The sequence below is a fragment of the Pinus tabuliformis genome, chromosome 7 (genome assembly GCF_031772625.1).
Source record: "Pinus tabuliformis cultivar Carrire ecotype Pingquan chromosome 7, CPIR1, whole genome shotgun sequence".
Lineage (NCBI taxonomy): Eukaryota > Viridiplantae > Streptophyta > Pinopsida > Pinales > Pinaceae > Pinus > Pinus tabuliformis.
Window position 1 is genome coordinate 916,420,374 of NC_142293.1, and position 23,505 is coordinate 916,443,878.

Genomic DNA, 23,505 nt, shown 5'->3' on the forward strand with positions numbered 1-23,505 from the left:
AAAAACTTAAAAACGAAAAGAAGTCATTGACGAATAGGTTCAAAGAACTTGTCACAAAGGAAGCATCAAAATCTCCAAATGTAGCAGTTCAAACTGAAGAAATAGAGATCAAGACAACTAATCTCGCAGTTCAGGCAAATCCAAACCCTATTAAAGTAAAAACGTACTTAGAGGTTGTCGTTCAAACAAAGGACACCCCAAATAAGGATTCAATAGTTAAGTCAACAACAACAATGCTTGATCGAAATCAGAAAACTGTCATAAAAACGTTAAAGGAAGTTCAAACAAGACAAACTCCTTATCTACATCCGAATCACAAGAGTAGACACCTTAATCAATCTACAAATCTGTATCACTCTTAACATAAACAACAAACTTATGCTACAAAGAATATTGAAGAGAGCTCAATTCAGTCTATTGATAACAATTTGTTACAAAATTCTAGTGATCAGAAGATTCCATAGAAGGTTAATCTAGGATGGTCTGATCCATTCTCAGTAAGACAATTTTATATATCACTCCAAGGATCATATCAACTTGTATCGACAAAGATGATTGTTTCGAGACGAGAAGACATTCGTAGCAAGAAAAGATATCAAGTAGAAGATATTCGTAGTAGAAAAGAGATCAAGTCCTTTCATCAACAAGTTTTGAGGACAAAGCTTTTTGAAGGAGAAGGCAATGTTATGAACATAAATTATGTAAAAATAAATAATAATCATAATATTATAAATATAATAATAAATAAAAGTAAATTAACTAATGGTTAGTTAGTTAATAATGAAAAGGCATGTCTTAGAGACATGCCTGTTTTTGAAAGGGTACTTACCTGGCTATATATACAGGACCCTCATTCTCATGTACTCATCCTACATCAATTCTTTTATTCAATATACAATTACAATTACTGTCCTACAATGCATGTCTTTGTTTACGAAGTATTTTAAATATTTCCGCTGTGTATACGACTTTTGGTCGTTATAACCAACAATCTCTTGGTTACCGTAGACTTGTTACTTGCACATATCAAAGACCAAGCACACGGGGCAACATGTTTTTGTGGTGTCATATGATCACTCATGGTTAGTATTAGGCCGTAAAATCAAAAGGAAAGTAAAAATATGCAATTTTAATCTAAATGCAGCAAATCTACCATGAGAAATATCATATGATATTAGATCTAATGAGAAAATCAACATGTAATGCATCTTACTCTAACATGCATACAATGAAGCTAATATTAAGTGTAATCATAAAACCAGTGCAACCAACATATCATCAAATTGATATAAATTTTCCTGCCTATATGATTACTCATACAACATATCCCAAAGTGAATGCAAACCTAATCACATGGAGGATTATGCAGGCAAGAAGTGGGAAAGCATGGTTTCCATGGTTTCCTCAAGCTCCTGATAGCCAAAGCCAAGTCTCCACTAGCAAAAGCGCCCCCTGGTCTTGCCCTCTAACCGTCTTTGTCCCGTCTGCTCCTTTTTAGGAGACTTGGTGCCCTGATCTGTTCGACTTTCCCCACACGATGTAGATGGCTGCACCTCCACGACCTGCTCTCCTCTAACGTCTTTGTTGTATGGGTGAGGATGGGTTTGGTTTGTCACCCTCAACTGGGCCAACCTCTCATCGTCCCAATGAATTCTACCCCAGAATTTCTGCATATTGGATTTCCCTTGAGCCATGGGTTTGTCTCCGGTTTCACCCGTCACCATGCACTCATACCCAAAGCTTCCATGATCTTCGAGCTAATTTCCCACAGATGGGCCAAGATCATGCTTTGATACCATTGTAATGTTCCAAACTTGAATAAATAGTGATATACAAAGCAAAAACAATTTACAGCACAAAAATTTTAAACAATCAACAAATGCTCGTAAAAACTTTTGGAATTAAGAACCAACTGAGTGATTTTATTAATGAATGGAGCAAGTACAATAGTATGGAGAAATGCATTTGGAGTTGCCTCAATGGAAAACGTGACATAACCCAGGTGATAATACAATGATCTCAAATGCTGGAAATGACTGCTCCTTTAATGTTCTGCGTTGCTTAGAAAACTTCACTGCTACTTAGAAAGGGACTGCAAGAAACTCCTCCATTGCTCAGAAAATGATGAAACTTCAGCCACAAACTCCCTGGACAAAACCCACAGAAACCCAAAAGTGGTTTGGTTCAATTTGGACTTCCCAAAATTGACCCCAAAGGCACTATTCAATCCCCAACAATTCTACACTGTTTGCTACAAAGATACGGCTTAAAACCCCACCTCCGATGCTCAGAAAATCATGAAACTTTATATTTGGGATCCTTGTCAAAAACCCAGAAAAACCCAGAAAGGATTTTGGTTGGTTTAGACTTCTGAAATTCGACCCCTTTGGGGCCCAACCTCAGCTGCAACTGTAAAACTAGTCCTGCTGAAAACTGCTTGTAAATTCTCCCGGAAATGCCCACAAAGTGCTGGGCTGACCCTTGCTATCCAATCCTTGACTTCCCGGGTGAGCTCTTGGCCTAAGACACCTGCTCCTAAGCTCCACAAAAAACTTTTGAGTGACCTCTACGTTGTCCGCTAGCCCAACAATTCAAACTGTTGGAATGCTAGCTCTGCTGGCTGTAAAACTCAGCAAGAATGTTGGTCTAGTGCTGCTATCTCAGGTCTCTAACTCTCTGACAAACAATCTGATCTCTGCTGGCCTCTATCTCTATCTGCGTATTCTTTCGCTGTCAGAAATATGCACTCCCCGCACTGCGTTGGTTGGTGGTGCTATGTTACTGCCCTAGAACTCCTAAAATCCTTATAGAACTGCCTCTCAAGGGCGGGCATGGATGGTCCCCCGAAGTAGAGGTTGAATCTCCCGCTTGAGAGATTCGTGGCTAAACAATCGATTGACTCAGTTAAACGACAAAGTGAACAATCAAGTGATTTTGTTTGCAAGATGTATGAATCCATCCCAAAATGAGAGCTTCTCCCTCCTTATAACTCGTTGGGCCTCCCTTGCCTCATGTGGGCCCCTGCATCCACCTATTGTAACAGTCCAAAGTAAATATAAAGTTAATTTCCTAATTAAAATCATAATCAAACAAATAAGCACATACTTATATTACCTGTGATCGAAGTCTGCTAGATGACAACAAAGTTTTGGGGACGACTCTCCACCCAACCGTAGGCTCAGTTGTGCAAGGATTTGCTACAACTGGCCACCCCTGAGCCCTCAATCAACGCACTACTGCCAGTGACTCCTAGGTCTTAGAACACCATTCTCCCAAGAGAATGAAAGATAGAAACTCGGAAAGATGGAATGCCTCCCATCCTCCTCACCTCTAATAAATAGAGCAAACATTGGATGCGGAACCACATGCACATACTCCTTGTTTCTACATGCGACTTTGATTTTTAACTTTCTTTACTTTTCTTTTGATGTTTTAGTTTTCTTGTTTTATTTCTTTTCTTTTCTTTAGCTTTCTTGTTTTATTTTCTTCTTTTTCCTGCTTTTCTTGTGTTATTTCTATTTATTCTTATTTAGAGAATAACCATTTTTATTATTATTATTATTTTATTATTATTTTGTATATATTTTTAATATCATTTATGATTTATTATTTTTTATTATTTAAGTGATTTATTATTTATTATTTATTATTAAGGGGAGGGATATTACATACTCTCCCACTTTAAGGAACTTCGTCCTGAAGTTATGTTTTTATTATTATTTGTTATTTATTTTTATTTACTTCATGTTGCCAACACCCTCTGCTGAACTAGTATAACTAGCAGGCATTGAAAGTCCCCAACACCTCGGGATATCTCAAGGAATCTCTATCTTTTTTCCCATTTTTGGCACCAGGCATAAGCCTGACCCGGTCTGTATCCGAGTCCAAGGCTGGCCCCAAGGCTCGCGCCTGACTCAGACCTCATCTGCCCCAAGGTAGGCATCCGGTTCGGTACTCAGTGACCTCGGGCATCTCGCAAGGCTGGCCCACTCCCTCCACAACTACTAAGGCGCACAGCTCTAGGCATCAAGTCCTTTACATCCCTTCCAGACTTCTGCATCCCAATCCAATAACAGGCACCTAGCCTAGAACATCAGGCACTTGGCCTCCTCAAGATGGTCCCATAGCCCTTCAAGAGCTATCCATCAAGAGCTATACAGAAGACAAAGGAACCACTGGCATATGTAGTGTTGATTGAGTTTTGTTCCCAGCCCATATGGTGTTACTTATTCTCCCTCGTGTGTATGGGCTCGCACGAGATCATCAAATAAATTGGCCCTCTCGGCCCATTTGTGGAGTCCTGTGAATCATCACACCCCAACATGCAACTAATGCATTAACCATACCATCATAGTATCATAGCAAATAATCCACATGCCAAGTCTTGCATGTCATCACGAGAACATTCATCAATGTTAATGGCAATATTATGACTAATAACGAACTGCATACTTATGCATATCATAAATTTGTACGCAACTATTGCATGCTTCACCTCATGAAATACCATCGTAAGTTAGATCATCAACGTATTTGCGTCAAAGACATATCATAACTTCACATAAATGAATCACATGTCAATAAACCTCATATTACAACATCATAACTCTTATGCCACATTATGCATATCATATCCATCATGAGTATTCAACATTAAATACTTATCATCACGTAGTAAATGAATATGTCAATATACCTTGACTTATGCATATCGCTATCATCGTATGGATACATTAACACTATAAGAACCATATGTGCATCATTATCCTCCTACCATGATATCATGAAACATCGTCAATATGTTTTCATCAAGTTGTCAATTACTTTTCAATAATCATTTCCACTTCTTTCTACTAGGTAGTTGATCATTTACACCAACGGTATAATCATCTAAGTACATCGTTAAATTTCACATGAGCCTCATCATCTTGGGTCTTAATCTCTCGTTATATATTCTTCCTTCCCCAAGGAAATTCTGGTGAAATTCATTGTTTAAGATATTTACTAGTTATTCCATCATCATCTATTTCAAAATTAAAATTCCTTGATTTACATCCATTTACCCTTTGGTTTACTGATTCCAATACCGCTATATGCAATTGCATATAAACATTATTTCATCATGATTTAATTTTATATCATGCTTAATTTACTTGCACGAGGATTTGTTGATCCATGTTGACTTATTTAACAATTAGCACTTCATCCACATAAATATTTTCTTATCTCGTCGAGTTTGTCAAGTTCGTATCTCAATACCATTTGATTGCTTTATCATAAAAGACTCTTTCTTATTAAATAGTATCATTATTTTAGATTTTGAAACAGTTGGAAACACTACTACCCTCATTGTCCATGAAAAATTTAAATGTGAGATGTTATGTGGAAACAACCTCTTTTAACTTTATGGGAAGTCCTACTCATGAAACAATGAGTGAAAATTAGTCAAGTACAACCTCTATTAATTGACGTTCACTTCTTTTGTCACTATGTACACAATCATTCTCAAAGTATCCTTATAAAATTTCTAGCAACATTCCTTCCTATATCTTCCTCGTTTATTATCACTTGGTCATCATACAATGTTGTAGTAGAGACATGTAAAGCCATTCCCATCACTGCTGGTCACGAAATAAAGAACAATTATTTGTAAAAAATTATAATAGTGATATCTAAAAGCAATTTAACTCGCACAAAATCATCTTAATCTTAAATTTATTATGTCAATGGAAAATAATAATCTAATAATCTTAAAATGCACTGTGTTTAACAACATATAACTTTAACTACTTTACCAACAACTAGTTTTCAATAGCTAATTCTGGGCAATGATGCATCCATACTATTTATTCCTTAAGATTGACTGATTCTTCACCTTGTCCTGACTCCCGAGGATGGACCACATTAGTTGGTTCCAAACGTCGACCAAATCCTGATTAAGTGATTAATCCGAAAGACATCTATCTACATTATGGATCACAAAAGTCTTAAATCTAACATTATTACCCTACACGGAAGGGAAATGGATGATAAAGCTCGGCAATTTTAACTACTTTACCAACAGCTAATTCTGGGCAATGATGCATCCATACTATTTATTCCTTAAGATCGACTGATTCTTCACCTTGTCTTGAGGATGGACCACATTTGTTGGTTCGAAACGTCGACCAAACGCTGATTATGTGATTAATCCGAAAGACATCTATCTACATTATGGATCACAAAAGTCTTAGATCTAACATTATCACCCTACACGAAAGGGAAATGGCTGATAAAGCTCGGCAATTTTAACTACTTCACCAACAGCGAGTTTTCAACAACATATAACTTTTTCAGAGTAATTTGTAAAATACAAAATAAACTACAATTTTTTGAAATACAGAAAAATAAAATCTGCTATAAGAAATTGGTAAAACCAAGAAGGGTGCAGTGCAAAACATTTAAAAGAAGAAGAGGGTATCAGTGACTGCTAATGCAACAGACTTATTTTTCTTTTCATTTCAGCAATACTACAAAGTATTTGTTTCACAATTAACTTAAAGCAGGACTCTGATTGTTAAGGAACCGTACTAACTTTTGAGGAAGTGCATTGTGTAAGTGTTATCTACGATGGCCAAAAGGAATATAAAATGATTATTCTACTTATATGTAATAAGTGGTGATGATACTTCCATGTTTAGAGAACCGTTATTCATTTTGACACCTATTCTCCTCCAACATGACTGAGACTCACCAACATTAAATTTTCTTGTTAGCAATCTGAGAAGTAATTATACATTCAAGTTTCCTGCAGAAGTGTTAGATCTGATTGATTGCTAACATTCAAGTTTTCTTGCATGCATTCAATATTTATAGCATTTAAGTTGCTTTAAATTGAGCTCTTAGAGTGATCTGAACAGTTACAATAAAATCTGAGTGTGACTTCTTATTTTTTGTGAGAAAAGGATTAAAGGTATATTTGAGGTTGGTCTGTATGTAGTAAACACCACAATTGTTAAGGAGATGTGTCTAGCTGTTGTCGAGATTAATCAAATATGAACTTCCATGCAGGTAAAGTCACAGCCAATTGTGGATAAATTAAGGGGGTTGATCTGGTACGTGTTTTGTTCTCAATCAGCACCTTTACCAATTCTAGAAGCTGATCTCATAGCTTGTGATCATTCATTATTCCATTTTCTAAATTCAATGGCTTTTAATGTTAACATTTTGCCTAACATTTACAGGTGTGGTTCACATGATCATAATATATATGCACTAGATCCGAAATCCCAAAGTTGTGTTTTTAAGCTTGCATGTGGAGGTAGCATCTTTGGAGCTCCAGCTTATGACATGGTATTGGCCATTTGCTATCTTTTGTCATGGTTGTCATTTGAACCAAGTCCGGTACTTGTGTATGTAAGCAGAAACATAATAACTTGATCTAGAAGCAGATCCCCTGTACTGATTGACATAGTTAATTATGGTGCATTTCCAAAAAGAAAAACCATAAATAAATTCAGTGCACCTTTTTGTTTATAAATTACATGTAGCTGGATTTTTTGTAATTCTTGGAGTTAAGCTGTATCCCACCATGATAAAGTAGTTAGGACTCTAGGAGATGTATGTTCTGTTCCCAACAATTATTTAACTATGCATGGCCAGCCTCTTCTAATTATTTCTTTTGTAGTTGAGAGCAATGTTGCTGATATTGGCATCGGGATAAAATCGACAAGGGTCCAGAAAAGCAAAAAATCATAAAAAAAGGGAAAATATTGGTACAAATTGGCAAACATTGGAAAAATTTAAAAAATACAAAAATTAAGAAAGTAAAAAAAAAGTAATAAAAAGACCAACTTAAATTGCCCTTGCCCACAGTTGGGTGATTTTTTTCATTTGTCATGTGATTTTCTAATGATATTTGCGATAAAATCAGATGTTTTTCTGCGTTGAACAATTTTTACACTGTTCTCGTTGGCTACGCTGAAAAAGTGCAATATCACGATGTTTGCAACACTAGTTTAGAGCAAGGTTTCCAAAGCGTGGAGTGAAGTGGGGGCGTCATTTTCCAAAAAGTCTTGGGAGTGGAGTTATATATATATATATTAAAAAAATTATTCAGAATGAAAAATTAGTTGTAGAATATATGAAGGCATGCATATTTGTACATTAATGAAGGTAGAAATGGCATCCATAATACATTAATTGTGAAGTTTCCCTTAAATTGTAGCAACTGGAAATTTATTCTTGTTGATTTTTGTAGCATTGGTTGTGTTCTAGCCACTAAATTTGGTGGAGAGGCTAGAATACATGTATTCTCCAAAACCCATAAATCGTTTATGGAAATTCCACCTAGAGACGACTTAATTAAAATAATTAATATTTTTTTAATGGTGCCTAAGTCTAAACTTAGGAACGTTGATTTATTAAAGGGTATTAATTAAGTCATGGTGAAATCTTCTAGAAGAAGACATGGATCGAGTTTTAGTTAATCTTAGCCATCGATTATGTTTTAATCTTGGCCGTTGAAGCCTCAACGAGAGATTATAAGAAGAAATTCGATGGGGGTTGGAGAACACACTTGGAGCCACCAGAAATTCGATTATGCTAGGAAATCAAACTCTGGAGTAGCAATAGTCAGTTGTCGGAAGTGATTCAGTGAAGTCGAAATAGTGAGAGAGGGGCAGGGATAGTAAGACTAGAAGGAAGTTTCTCTAGTCCGGTGAGTACATAGAAGAGAGGCAGTGTGTGCCATAGAGACGTAGCGCAGAGCTTCAGAAGGAGATCCACATTTTGTCGACGAGAAGTCAAAATTCAGAGCTAGAAGACAGAGTGGGAACCCGAAGGCCAAGGGATCGATTTTTCAAATAGAAACTAATAAGTTAGCGAGAGAGACGCTAGCCCGAGTTGTGGGATGCATATTTGCATAGGATGACGCAAAGGTAGCAAGGGGTAGCTCATCTTGAGCCAAGGTCATCGTTGGATCTCCTGTGAGAGTAAGATTTTTCTCACTAGATCTCCTGTCAATTATTTCTCCATATGGAAAGCTAGATTTGAGCTTCCATATATTTGTACTCAGATTTACTAGCATAATAATAAAACCCTCAGCTGCTGCATTGGTTTTCGCAAGTTGGGTTTTTCCGGGGACATGAGTCCAAAAATAACGGTGTTTTATTGTGTTCGTGCATTTATTCTTCCAGTTTTTTATTTCTTCCGCAGTATTTATTTTATGAAGATGCAGTGTATTAGTTTCAATATTTGTAAACTGCAAATAATTTGTTCAATTAATTTAACAAATAGAAGAAATTTAAAAAGTTGTTGTAGTAGGATTCGGGGTTTCCGAATTTTCACATTCTTCTAACTGACTAATTATGCAGTTTATTTTCTACAACAAAAAACAAATAAATCACACAACAATTCTTCACAAATAAAAACGTTGAGGAAAATAAAATGTTGAAAACTGAGAAATAGAGCACACACAAAAAAATATGACAATTATTTTTGGACAAATGTCCCCAGAAAAACCTAATGCGGGAAAACCGGTGCAGCAGATGAGGGTTTTATGTTAGGATATTCCGACACATAGGAAATAGTTAAGTATAACTTGGTCTATTGTAGAGTTAGGTAAAAGTGTGTTTCTTTACTATGTACTTTTGTACTTACAATCTGACGGTCATGATGTGTTCTAGACATGAATTGATCTGACGGTTCATTTTCTCCTTGGTATTACCGATACTTGATCCATGGCTTAACACCCGATTGATCCATGATCTCTATTTAAAGAGCATGGAGGGTCATTTGTAGGGTGACCGTTCATGAGAGAAGCTTATGTAATTTTTTTTCTTTTTTTAATAAATTGCCTAAAGTGGCCACGTTGGCTCAGGCCGTGGATTGTTTCCCTCTTTGAGGGTTTTAACCACGTCAAGAATACCGGTGTATTGATCTGCGATTTGTTTGTGAGCAGTGTCCTTTGGTGTTCTATCTGAGGAACTTACCCTGTAAATTCCTACATGGTATCAGAGCTATTTGAGGGCCGCATCCGTTAGTGATCCAAATCTGAAGCCGATACAACTGCACCTGACTGTCGTTTTCTAGATCTACTATTTCTGACTGCTTTCAGGCTGAGAGTACTGTTCTATTGTGTTAGGAGTATTTGTTCCAGTGAGGAACCCCTTTCATTTCACGCGAAAAGGTTTCTGGTAGCCCTAGCTACGTCATTTTTAAGATTTGAAGGTATGCAGTCTTTATTTGCAGTTTTAGTTATTCATCTCTCTGTTTATTTCTGTTTATTTAGCTCTCTGTTTTTTATCACCAGATCTATACCTTTCATTTTTGCGTATGCTCTTTGCTCCGCGACTCTATGTGATCTAGGCAAATCAGAAACAGAAAGGAAGGCTTTTTTTCATGCGTATGCTCTTTCCCGCCTTGCCTTAGTGTCATCTCAGAAAATCAGAAACATTGAAGAAAATATTTAGTTTCTGGTGAAAGCTAACTTCAAGCCATAAGGTTTGGTTTCTTTTGCATGTTCGTGTTGGGTTGTGTGGTTTTTTGTTTTGTAGGCAAAAAGGGCTTTTACAAGTAAGCATGCACTCCAAAGCTTCAGTGACTAAAAAAAAACACCCTTTCTCTTTTCCAAAAATTACTAACATTTTAAACTAGCTTAATTGGTTCAATGTTACTTTATGAGAATAGAGGTCTTGGGTTCAAGTCTTTTTTTTTTGTTGAGTTACTTTTTCAAAAAGCACATGTAACTTATGTTTTAAAGTTACTTTATGTAAAAGTGTTCTCATCCAACATAAAAAGTGAGTTACTTATAATTCTAAAGTCTCTTTATCTTTTATTTAAGCTACAATTTAGTGGGTAGCTCATAAAGTATCATTGTAAAAGTGATTTTCAGTTATTTATAAAAGTGGGTCACATATTTTTTTAAAGTGAGCTAATGAGATTAAGTTTGGAAAGGGGGGGGATTTGTTTTAAAAATATAACATTATCATTCACTTCCACACATTCACGTACTTTGTCGGCATCTTCAACAACTTTTTTTCAAAAAGCCATAACTTCTTCATCCAAAAGCTGTTTTTTTTTAATCGGCCTAATTTTTCGAGATCTTTCCGTTGGAACACTTAGTTTTAGTATCTACAGCTTCAATTTTTGTTAAAATGGAAAGTCCATGCCAAGTTATTCTTGACAGCACCAACTACTTCCAATGGTTATCATACATTATGGATTTATTTAGAAGTAAATGTATTTATAGAATAGCCTCAGGCCAAAAATCTAAACCTAAAGATGAAGATAAGAAAGCCAAATGGGAAAATAGGCAAGATCAAGCACATGGATTGAGAGGGATGTCTATTTCTCTAGACCTTAGATTCCATATCGTAGAACTTGATACCCTTGATGAAGCAATGAAACAACTCAATAAAGTTTTTGGAATTAAAAATGAAATTAGAGCCCATCAACATGAAAATGAGTTGCTTACATTCGACCCCAATAATTTTTCTTCCATTGAAGATTTTTTGTCCAAGTTCAAGACTCTTAGACTTTCTTGGAAGGTGTTAATGTCAAGAAAGAAGATGGTAGCCTTATCTATTCCATTCTTACGAAGTTAGGACCAGCCTACTCTGTGTTTGTTTCCACCTTCCATTCTAGTAGAGAAGCCTTTATTTCTCAAGCACAAGCCTACAAGTTCCCCTCTTTTGATACCTTTGTGATTCTTTATTAAGAGAACAAGAAAAACTTTACATCTTGGTCTTCTTAATCTTGGAAAATCTTCTAAAAAAGCCTTAGCCGCCCAACAACAACCAAGTTCAAAGAATCTTAAGAAGCAACATCCTAAAAAGAATGGTCCTAAACCAACCAAGGGTCTTAAGAACTTTTAGTCTCAAAATGAAAAATCAATTCAACAAAATGATAAGGCAAATAAAAACAAAGGGAAGAAGACTGATAGACATTGCAACTTTGTAATCGAGATGGCCACTTAGAATCCAAATGCTTTAAGAAGATGGAAGCCTTGGAAGCAACAATGCAGAAACATAACATCCATTTGGAGCACTCTTCAACTTCAACTTAATCTTTAGGAATAACACCTGCATGTGGTTGTCAAGCATCTCGGTCTGGTTATGCACTAAATATATCTTCTTCTTCTCATTCTCATGAGTGGCTCATTGATTCTGGAGCTTCTTATCACATGGCCAAAAACAAAGCCATGTTTTCTTCTTTAAATGATTGTAACACCAAAAATATATATGTTGGTGATGATAGATCTCTTAGTGTTGTAGGGACTAGAACTATTCATCTAGACAATGGTCAATTTAATGATGTATTATGTGTTCCAACCTTATCTTGCAACCTTCTATCTGTATATCAGATAACTCATTCAGCTGAAGGTAAAATCGTTGAATTTTCACCTCTTGATGTTGTAATTAAGGACCTAAGAGATTGTAGACAGATTTTAGCTACTAGCATTGCTGATGATTCTGCAAGGTTGTATAAGTTTAACAACTTTGAGTCATCAACTCTTCCCTCGGTATTTGTTGCTCATAATGATGAAGTGAGTAAACTTTGGCATGAGTGATTTGGTCACTTAAACTATCGCTTCCTTCAAAATCTATGTAAAGTAAATATGGTGACAGGTCTTCCTATGGTATCTTGTAGAGATGGTGTTTGTTCCGGATGTGTACTCAGAAAACATCATTGGGATAGTTTTGAAAAACGTGCCTCTTGGCACGCCTCAGCCCCTTTACAGCTTGTGCATAGTGATTTATGTGGTCCACGTCCAGTTGTTTCATTCTCTAGCTACAAGTATTTCTTAACTTTCATTGATGATTTCTCTAAACGCACTTGGGTATACTTCTTAAAACTCAAGAGTGAAGTATTTAACATGTTCTTGGCCTTTAAGGCCTTTGTTGAGAAACAATCTGGATATCAAATTCTTATGCTAAGATTTGATAACGACGGAGAATATATTAACAACAAATTCATCAACTTTTGCACTGAGCATGGAATTCAAATGCAACATACTGTTCCATATACTCCACAACAAAATGTTGTTGCTGAAAGGAAGAATCACACCTTAAAGGAAATGACTAATTGTATGCTTCAATATAAAGGTCTTAGTCTTAATTTTTGGGCAAAAGCAATTAACTGTGCAAATTACATAGTAAATCGCACTCCTACTAAGGTTTTAAAGAATATCACTCTAGAAGAAGCATGGAGCTCAATTAAACCAGATGTAAGTCACTTTTGTGTTTTTGGAAGTGAAGAATGGGCCCATATTCTAGATGATAGACATAAAGCCTTAGAACATAAGAGTGAAAAATGTAATTTTGTTGGATATTCTGAAGATGTCCAAGGATATAGACTTCTTTCACCTAAATCCAAAAATGTTATCATTAGAAGAGATGTAAAGTTTGCTGAAAATATATCGGCCTACGAGCCTAGTTCGGCGGATGTGCCACCTCTCTCTATCCCTTCTACTTCTGAAAATATTTCTTCTTCAGATGATGACAGTGAGGATGACAATCCTCCCCCACCTTCTCTGGTAAAGGAAGAAAAGACCCTTGACACCTATGAAGGCCTTGGAGATATAAAAGGTGTAGATAACTGGTTCTACTCTACAGAGATGTCGTGATGAAGAAGTCATCCAACAAAAGAAAAAGCAATGTTGAAGCAATATTAGGATGAAGTCATGATGGTCTACTAGGTCAAAGCATGTAAACAAGCAAGTACAACGGAGCATCCATGAGAAGAATATTTCGAAGCATGGACAAGATCAAAAAGGAGTAACCAAGATGACAATAAGACCCAATGAATGACAAGAAAGCCACTTTCCACGAAGGAAGCAAGACATGACAACCCAGGAAGGAAAGTGATCGATGGATGGTGCCCCACTTAGAAGAAGTCTGAACAAAGACTTCATGACATCAAAGAAAGGAAGAAGATCAAGCAACTGAATGACACCCGAAGAAGAAGTCGTTGATGAATGAAAGAGTCTGTAGTTAAGAGGGAGCTCTGAAAGAGTCTGTAGTTAAGAGGGAGCTCTGATAGGTCCCTGATCGAGAGGGAATTTTTGATCGCCCCTGATTACAAAGGGGTGACAATTGTGTTTTCCATTTCATGGGTCATGCACTAGACCAGGACTAACAACTGTAAGTCTAGATGAAGGCCATGAATGGAAATGTACAAACAAGATAGACACAACATTCTTGTCTTCACTTGGGAAGAAAGAATGTGAGGATTACGTAATCATCTGGCATCTGATACTCTTTGAGGATGTGTAGGGCATCCAAGACAAGAGTAGGCAAGAAGACCGATATTCTTTGAGGGCTGGGAACCCAAGATAAGAATAGTCCTAGAAGGTCATACTTAGAGAACACCTAGGTGGGTATGTACCTTGAGAGACAATGATGATAGTGTTTATAAATCATTGGTCTCGCCAGCATTGTAGCTCATGGTCTCATAAAGAGCTGGAGCTGTTCGTCAAGGCCTTGCACTATGACAATGCTGATGGATATGATGCTATAACAGATAGATTACAAATTTGGTTTCTCCTATGTGAATTCTTCAAGATTGATAATAGCCAAACACCTTGTAATGTTGTATGAATACCTCCCTAGTTAAGAGGGAGTGTTGAAGGAAATGTAACTAGGTTCGGTCTTCATAAATGTACTTTTGATATTTGTATTTATTCAGAAAAAGAAATATTATTTTTATAATATATGTCAATGAGTTTCTTGCTCATTGAAATAGGTCTAGCACTAGTTAAAGTGCTATAGGTGAGTCAAATAGTCAAAAGGAAATGTTGAAGGCCTTAAGGGCTTGTTACACCTTGTATGAATATGTATTAGGGTCATAAGAAGTCCTCCAAGCAAAGTCACAAGTCTTCTCCAAGCAATGGCACCATCAAAAGAAGCAATCCGAATCATGTCAAGCAAGTTGGCCTCAAGTCTTCATGTTGGCCTCTAGTCGGCCTAAAAGAAGGAGACAAACTCCTATATAAGGAGCCATTCGACCTCCTCGAAGAGTATAAGATCATCTCTTAAATCTGCGAGGATGAAAAGAAGAAAAGGGTACGAAAAGACAAGGGAAGAGGCCTCCAAGTATAGTGAAGAAAAAGGAACAAACAATGAAGGTTTAAGGATTGTTCTAGGGCTAAAAGACAGTCACACGTGCGAAGAAGGAGAGGGCCTTCCTGCTGCCATAACAACCCTCTATCACAGACATACAAACTCCATTGTTTGGGTGTAGATCATAGGCCTAAAGAGCCTCCCACTCAAGCAAGAAAGAAAGGAAGGAGAGCGAAGTAAATAGGGCTGATTTGAAGCTTATAACTGCCACATGTGCGATAAAAGAAGTACAACCTACGGTCATCAGAACAACACTATCGCAACCACATATATCTCATTATTTAGAGTTCAAACTAGGCCTACAAAGGCTTATCTCTCAAGCATGGAAGAAGTGTATGCAAGCGAATAAGGGAAGACAAGTCTAACATAGTTTTGTGAGGAGAATCACTCACCCGTGCGAAGAATTAGGGCTGCATTGCTGCTGCCTTAAGTTTGCAACAATTGCCAGAAGAAGTGCCGAAGGGAGAAGGACAAAGTGCTGCAAGAGGAAGTGATCTTGAAAGGACTTGACTTGTGCTTGGAGGATCTTCTTGCCAGGGGTCTAGGGTTTAGCATTGATCAATAGAAGCTTCAATAAGAGAAATTCACTAAGGGGTTTTCCTCTCAAGAGAAGAGAGGTTTTGGCCCTGGCAAAGAGCCAACATCTTATGTTCTTGTTTTTATGTTTTGGTAGCAGTTTGATGAAGTAGACACAGATGCACCAATAATAATAATAATAAGAAGAACAAGCTAATAAGGAAAAGTAAAAATACTCCACAAATTGTTATCAAAGTAATGAAGAATCGCAGTACACTACTTTGCCCTAGATTCTTCAACAGTTAGTAGGGTACATAGGTTCTCTATAAAGGGTAAAGGGAGTTCCATCATACTTTAGGATGGTGACATAGGATAAGTCGATTTGGAGTTGACCACCAACAGTGGTAGCCCTGTTCCTAGACAAAACCATTCCCCTCACATTAGGAATATCTATGACCACGACATCGATGAGTAGGGATATATCAGGGTTCATGGCTAAGGAAACGTTCAAATCCTTTTTGAGGCCTTCTACTTAGATAGGTTTGGAGTTGAAACCATAGACTGCCCTATATTCAATGGTAATGCTAAGATTAAATTGCTTCATGACTTTTAGTGGCATGATATTTGCCTAAGCCCTTGAATCTAGCATGCAACGATGTAAAAGGAGGTCATTGACAACTAGGGTGAGCAAGAATGGCTCATGTCCCAAATTTGATTTGGAAAGGTGAATATTTTGCAATGTTATTGGTGTGTCCTCTTCCTTTTCAAATCCGAGGGCTTTCTTAACTTGCCATTCTTGATGTGGGAGTTTCATAGTTTCCTTCAAGGGAATTTGCATGATCATCTTTCCTATAGCAGCATCTAAGTCGAGATCAAGTTCCACCTCCTTTCCTTTGGACTTGTATTTTGGCTTCCATCTTGGAGGATTCTGTTGATTTCTGGTAGCATTGTATGTGCTCTAAGTCTCAAAATTTGCAGGGAGGCTTAGACACATGCATTCTCCAATACCTAGAAATTGTTTTGGAAAATTCCACATGGAGATAGTTTTATTAAAATAATTAATTATTTTTAATGGGACCCTAAGTCTAAATTTAGGAAATTAAAATAATTAATGGGTATTAATCTAAACTGTGGGTGTAACTTCTAGAAGAAGATGAGGATCAAGCCAAAATGATCTAAACCATTGATTAGAAGTTAATCTAGGCTGCTGGTTGTCCAATAAAAAGATATAAGAAGAGGCTTGAAGGGCACTTGGAGAAGACACAGAGGGGAGATTAAAAGTTATATTTTTTGAAGTAGAGTAGTTGCCGGAAAAATTTTCGATAGTGATCTTTTGTAGTGAGGGGCAAGAATAGTATCCGAAGCGACATCTTTCTCGGTTAGAGAATACTCAGGAGAGAAGAGAGAGAGAGATCCAATAGAGGCAGCGTAAAGCTAGAGAGGCCGACACAGAGCCACGCTAAGGCAACGTAGGTTGACGCAGAGGCATCACAGTGTTGATTTGGGGTAGTATCGGATGTGCAGTAGCCATGAAAATTGGTGGAGAGGCTAAAGCACATGACATCTCCAAGACCCAGAAATGGTTTGGACAGATTGTACCCGGTTTGGGAGATATTAAAATAATTAATATTTTTAATATAGTTCCCAAGTCTAAACTTGGGAAAAATAAATATTAATGAGTATTAATATAAAACTGGGTTAGAAGGTTCCAAAAGTCATGGATCAAGCCAAATCTAATCTTAGCCGTTGATTAGAGATTTAATCTTGGCCATTGAAGGACTAACAGGAAAAGTATAAGAGGAGGCTTGAGGATTAGTTGGAGAACACACCAGAGTGATCAATCATTCATTTTTCCAGAGCAGGGTTGCTAAGCAAAGTTGAATCAATGATCAGCAGCAAGGGGCAGTGAGTACGAGGTAGAGAGGCAGAGACAATATTGAGAGACCAACACAGAAGCAGAGAGAGCGAGAGCAGTAGCCAGTCCAGGCTACGTAGAGCCCAGCAGAGACAGCGCAGAGGCCTGAGGCACTACGTCATCCACGCAGAGGCTGTTGGATTGATGCAGAGGGTCCCAAAGGCTGCGCAGTGCCTCAGAGGGCTGACGCAGAGGGTCAGAGGGTTGACACAGATGATGAGAGGGCTGATGTAGGTCAACAAGAGGTTGACGCAGAGGCCATAAGGGCGCGCGCTGAGCTTAAATTGTGCCAGAGAGGGTTTCATGGGATAGGTTTTCTGAATACCTGTTTCCGGATATAGAGGTATTGCTGCCATGTATTTTTCTCTGTCAGGTGAGCTAGTTAGGCACCTAGTTGTACTCAGATAGACTGCATAATAATATAACCCTCTGAATAGCTGCATCGGTTTTCTCGCATTGGGTTTCTCCGGGGACATTTTTCCAAAAATAACGGTGTCACTTATGTGCTTGTTTTCTTTCAGTTGATGATCTATATATGTTGTGACTGTATTGTGTTTATTTCAGTATTTAAATGTATTAAATAACTTGTTCGAATTTAAACAAGTAAAAGAAATAAACCAGCAGAATACAAATTAATTTTCTAACGGATAGACTTAGAAAATTCAACATGGTATCAGAGTGTGGTTGCAGTTCACAGGAGAACTGAAGGCATCAGCTAAGCAGAGCATTTGTAGTAGAATCAATTATCTCGGGTGACAGTAGCTGATCCTTGTAGAAACAACAGAGGAAGGATTGACGTAGAGGGACCGCGTCATCAGTCTAGGCTAGAGAGAGGCTAGCGCAGAGGCTGAGGAGGGAAGAGAGAGGCTCACACAGGGGCCAGGAGGGCTGACGTAGTTGGCTGAGGGAGCTGTTTTGCCGGTGCCAGGATTGCGCAGAGTCAAGAGGCTCAATCCTTCAGTTGTTGGGGCAAAGGAAGCTATGGGCAGTTTGCGGGAGCGAAGCGGGTGGGGTACTGTGGTTAGAACAATACCTAACAAGGCAAGACCAAGGGAGAGGGAGTTGCTACTGAGGTGGATTTCTAGCCAAGGAATCCGGATCAGTGTTGCAGTTGCACAGACGATCGGAGAGGAGAAACTTGACAGTTGGCAGAAGGATTTCCAAGAGGGAAATCAAGACTCAAAGGGAGTCCAGAAGAGAACTTCCAGACGGGAAGTAGATAGACTCGGAGGAGTCGAACCGAGAACTTCCAGATAGGAAGTAGAGAGACTCAGTAGGAGTCGAACCGAGAACTTCCAGGCGGGAAGTAGAGAGACTCAGAGGAGTCGACAAAAGAGCATCGAGATGGCCGTGAATGGGCTGAGAGATCAGGACAGGTTGGACGGAGTGTCCGACTTTGTGGTCTGGAAGGCCAGGATCTTGTCCATTCTAGATCGACATCGTATCAAGGGCTTCGCCTTAAGAGTGATGGCTATCTCGGTTGACTCAGTAGCTAATGAAAGGTACGAGGAGGCAATGGCTAAGGAAAAGTGTTTCATCCTTGATGGGGTCACGGATCATGTGGTCCCACATATTGCCGAGTAGGAAACGACAAAGGAGATGTGGGACACTTTGAAGACATTGTACTAGCATACTTCCGTGCAGAGGAAGATGCTCCTGGAGAATTAGCTAAGGTCATACTAGATGCAGAAGGGAGAGTAGATAGATGTCTTGCTCAGTCAGTTGAAGGAGATCCGCGACGAGCTAACTTCCATAGGGGCCATGCCGGATCAGGAGTCGATGGTAAAGACCGCACTTAACTTAGTCTCTAAGGATTGGGAGACATTTGTCCAAAATTAACGGTGTCACTTGTGTGCTTGTTTTCTTTCAGTTGATGATTTGTAGATGTTGTGACTGTATTGTGTTTATTTCGGTATTTAAATGTATTAAATAACTTGTTCGAAATAAACAAGTAGAAGAAATAAACCAACATAATACAAATTAATTTTCTAATGGATAGACATAGAAAATTCAACACGTAGAAGCCTTGAGGGAGTTCAAAATTTGCTGGAGGGTTCAATTTCTGTAGCTGGAATTTGGGGTGTAAGACCGGGAGAGTGGAAGTTAGAATCTCAGAGGCAAATAGATCATCCGGGAAGAGTGATGTAGATCCTAGATAGTGTGACGCTGGGCTGACGCAGACATTGTGTAGAGGCAACACAAAGGTAGCTAGGGGCTGTTCATTCAAGGGTTCGATCATCCAGGGCTTCCAATGTTAGTGTGAGGTAACCTCACTTATCTCTCTGTCAGTTATATTCTCTGTAACTGGATTGCTGGGAAGGCATTCAGAGATTGTATTCAGAAATTACTATTGCATAATGTTGATTTGAGGTAGCATCAGATGTGCTCTAGCCACCAAAATTGGTGGAAAGGCTAAGGCACATGAGATCTCCAATACCCAGAAAGGGTTTGTGCAGATTCTAAACAGTTTGGGAGATATTAAAATAATTAATATTTTTAATGAAGTCCCTAAGTCTAAACTTAGGGAAAATAAAATATTAATGTGAATTAATATAAAACTGTGTTAGTATGGTCCAAAAGTCATGGATCAAGCTAGATCTAATCTTAGCCATTGATTAGGGACTTAATCTCGGCCATTGATTTGTCAACGAGAAAAGTATAAGAGGAGGCTTGAGGGTCACTTGGAGAACATACTGAGGGAGACCAGTCAGTTCGATTTCTGGAGTGGAGTTAGCTGAGAAATTGAACTAGTGGTCTGGTGAGCAGTCAGGAGGCAACAAGTATGGAACAGAGAGATAGGATCAACCACTAGAGATCAGTGTAGGGCATTTCAGGCAGACGCAGAGGTAGCAGGGGACTGCGCAGTCATTAACTAGGCCTGCGTGGGTGATGCAGAGAGGCCCAGGGCTGACGCAATCAACAAGGGGCTGGCGCAGAGGGTCCGAGTGCCACACAGAGGTCAGACGGGCTGACGCTGGGATTGAGAGAAGTGTTGGAGATATTTTTTTCTCTGTGGGCAAGCCAGTTTGGCACCCTGTTGTACTAAAGAATTACTGAATAATAAAAACCTCCATTACTGCACCGGGTTTTCGACATTGGGTTTTTCCGTGGACTATTGTCCAAAATAACTGTGTCAATTTGTTGATTCTTGTGCATATGTTTGTTTTTGTATTACGGTGTGATATCTGCAACAATATTTATTTTAATGTTTATTGAAGTAATTTCATAAATAACTTATTGTGGAATAAGTAGGAAAAATAAATAAGTTGTTGCAGTGATAGAATTTTCACATGTTATTAGAGCGAGTAATCAAAGACAGGAAGGGAAAATCAATTATGGGTTGAGACCACAATGTAGAGGCATCCACGTTAGGGGACTCACACAGATTTTCAGAAGATTGCACAAGAGAAAGAGATTTTGATATCTCTATGTTAGCTTCTAGGTTGGAAGAAGAAGTGGCGTGTATGACTAGCGCTGCATTATCAGAAGTATGGTATATAGATAGTGGAACCTCATGGCATATGACGGGAATCAGGGAGTGTTTCTCAGAATATCGAGAGGAGAAGATGAACTTTCAGATCACCATGGGGAACATGGAAAATTGTACTCTAGTAGGGAAGGGTACCATAGTCTTTCAGACAGAATTGAAAGGACAGTTCCATGCTACAAATGTGCTGCATGTACCATGATTAGGGATGAACTTACTTTCCGTGTCACAACTACAAGGCAAGGTCTATGACGTCTACTTCATCAAGGAGAATGTATACGTCAAACATCCGAGCTAGAAAAAGAAAGTGCATATCGGGATCAAAAGTAATCGGTTGTATAGATTACAACTAGAATCACCAATGGCACTAATAGACAGTCATGGAGGCAAAGACTTGAACAAACTATGGCACAAAAGAATGGGTCACTTGCACCATGGAGCTGTAAGAATTCTCAGGAGCACTGTAACAGGAGTTCCAGATCTGAGTACAGAACGAGATGATGTATGCAGGGGATGTGCTCTAGGAAAGTATTCCAAGGCAGCATTTCCTAGGAGCAAACACAGGGCCAAGAGTGTACTAGGATTGATACAGTTAGATATCTGCGGACCTATGTCCGTCAAAGCTCTCAGTGGTGTCGAGTATTTCCTTATCTTCATTGATGACCACTCAAGGAAAACTTGGATTTATTTTCTGAAAACCAAGGATGAGGTTTTCTGTCGATTCAAGGAGTTCAAGGCTCTGGTGGAGAATCTGACTAGGAAGAAAATAAATTTTTTTGCGCTAAGATAATGGTGGGGAATATATCGATAAGGTCTTCACTGATTTTTGCACTAAGGAGGGCATCAAAAGAGAGTGGACAGCTCCCTACAATTTGGAGCAGAATGGGGTAGCCAGAAAGAAAGAACAAGACTATTGTAGAAGCAACTAGGGCCATGATGTATGATCACGATATGCCAAAATTCTTGTGGGCGGAAGCATGGAACAGAACAGTCTATGTTCAGAACAAGACTCCTCATCAGGCATTGGGAAAGATTACTCCAGAGAAAGTATTCACAAGGAAGACACCTGAAGTCAGTCATTTCAGGATATTTGGGAGTTTAGCATATTGCCGCATACTCGAAGAAAAGAGAAAGAAGCTGGATCAGATTGCGGAAAAGGGATATCTGGTGCGATATAGCGAGAACGCTAAGGCATACAGAAGCTATCTTCCAGGGAGCAGGAAGGTAGTAGTACGACGAGATGTAAAGTTCATGGAGGACAGGGCTTTCTGAAGATCTCGTGAGATGCCTTCCGAGGAGCAGTGAAAAGAGGAGCCGTTGGTTAAGCCTCTTCAACCAACAAAAGTAAAGAATTCTTCCTCAGAACAGGAAGATTCTCAGGATGAGGAGGAGGAGCGAACAGAAGCACCTGCTGGCAGAGGAAGAACTAGTAGGGAACTTCGTCAGATTCTGCGAGATGTAGAGGACTTCATTGGTGCGCCAAGAAACAATAAGAGGGAGTGAAAACAGCTAGATAGATATCAGGCATTAGTAGCTCAGGATGGAGAGCCTGTCAGTTTCAAGGAGGCAGTTCAACATCAGGTTTGGCTAGATGCGATGGTAGAGGAATACAACTCCATAATGGTAAATGATGTCTGGGAGGTGGTGCCAAGGCCTTAAGACAGATCAGTGGTAGGTTCAAGATGGATCTACAAGATCAAATACGCTGCAGATGGCAGTGTTGAGAAATACAAGGTCAGGTTTGTGGCTAAGGGGTATGCTCAAAAAGAAGGGATTGACTATGAGGAGACCTTCGCCCCGGTAGCCAGGTATACATCTATTAGGACCGTGATATCTCTTGCAGCCCAGATGGGATGGGAGATCCATCAGATGGATGTCAAAACGACATTTATGAACGGGGTAATAGAAGAGGAGGTATACATTGAACAACTAGAGGGCTTTGAAACTCATGAGAAGAAATCTTATGTATGCAGATTGAAGAAAGCCTTGTATGGGCTGAAACAGGCACCGAGAGTATGGTATGGTCGAATAGATGGCTACTTGCAGAAGATGGGATTTGTCAACAGTCACGCGAATCCGAATCTCTACTATCTGGTTGTAGAGAACGAGCCGCTAATCTTAGTATTGTATGTGTATGATCTCTTTCTGACAGGATCATCCATACTCATTGGGGATTGCAAGAAGAATCTAGCCACATAATTCGAAATGAAGGATTTTGGACGAATGCACTACTTCCTAGGGTTGGAAGTTTGGCAACAGAAGGGAGAAATCTTCCTTGGGCAAGGGAGGTATGTTGCAGAAATCCTGAAAAGATTCGGGATGGAGGACTGTAGACTGATGGCTATGCCAATGATCACCAACTGGAAGAAGATTGATGCATCAGAAGACAAGGATGTCGATCCCACTCTATACAGACAGCTCATAGGGTCCCTGATGTATCTGGTCAATACCAGGCCAGACATTTGGTACGCTGTAAACACCCTCAG

General features: G+C 38.8%; 1 protein-coding gene across 1 annotated transcript in view; it reads left to right on the forward strand.

Moving 5' to 3' along the window:
• The window catches only part of LOC149250647 (putative acyl-activating enzyme 19), a 467,065-nt gene that overhangs the window by 236,039 nt on the left and 207,521 nt on the right, over positions 1 to 23,505 (forward strand). Inside the window, 2 exon segments of the mRNA XM_089459163.1 lie at positions 7,051 to 7,094; positions 7,224 to 7,332. Of these exon segments, the coding sequence (XP_089315289.1) occupies positions 7,051 to 7,094; positions 7,224 to 7,332 (153 nt within the window).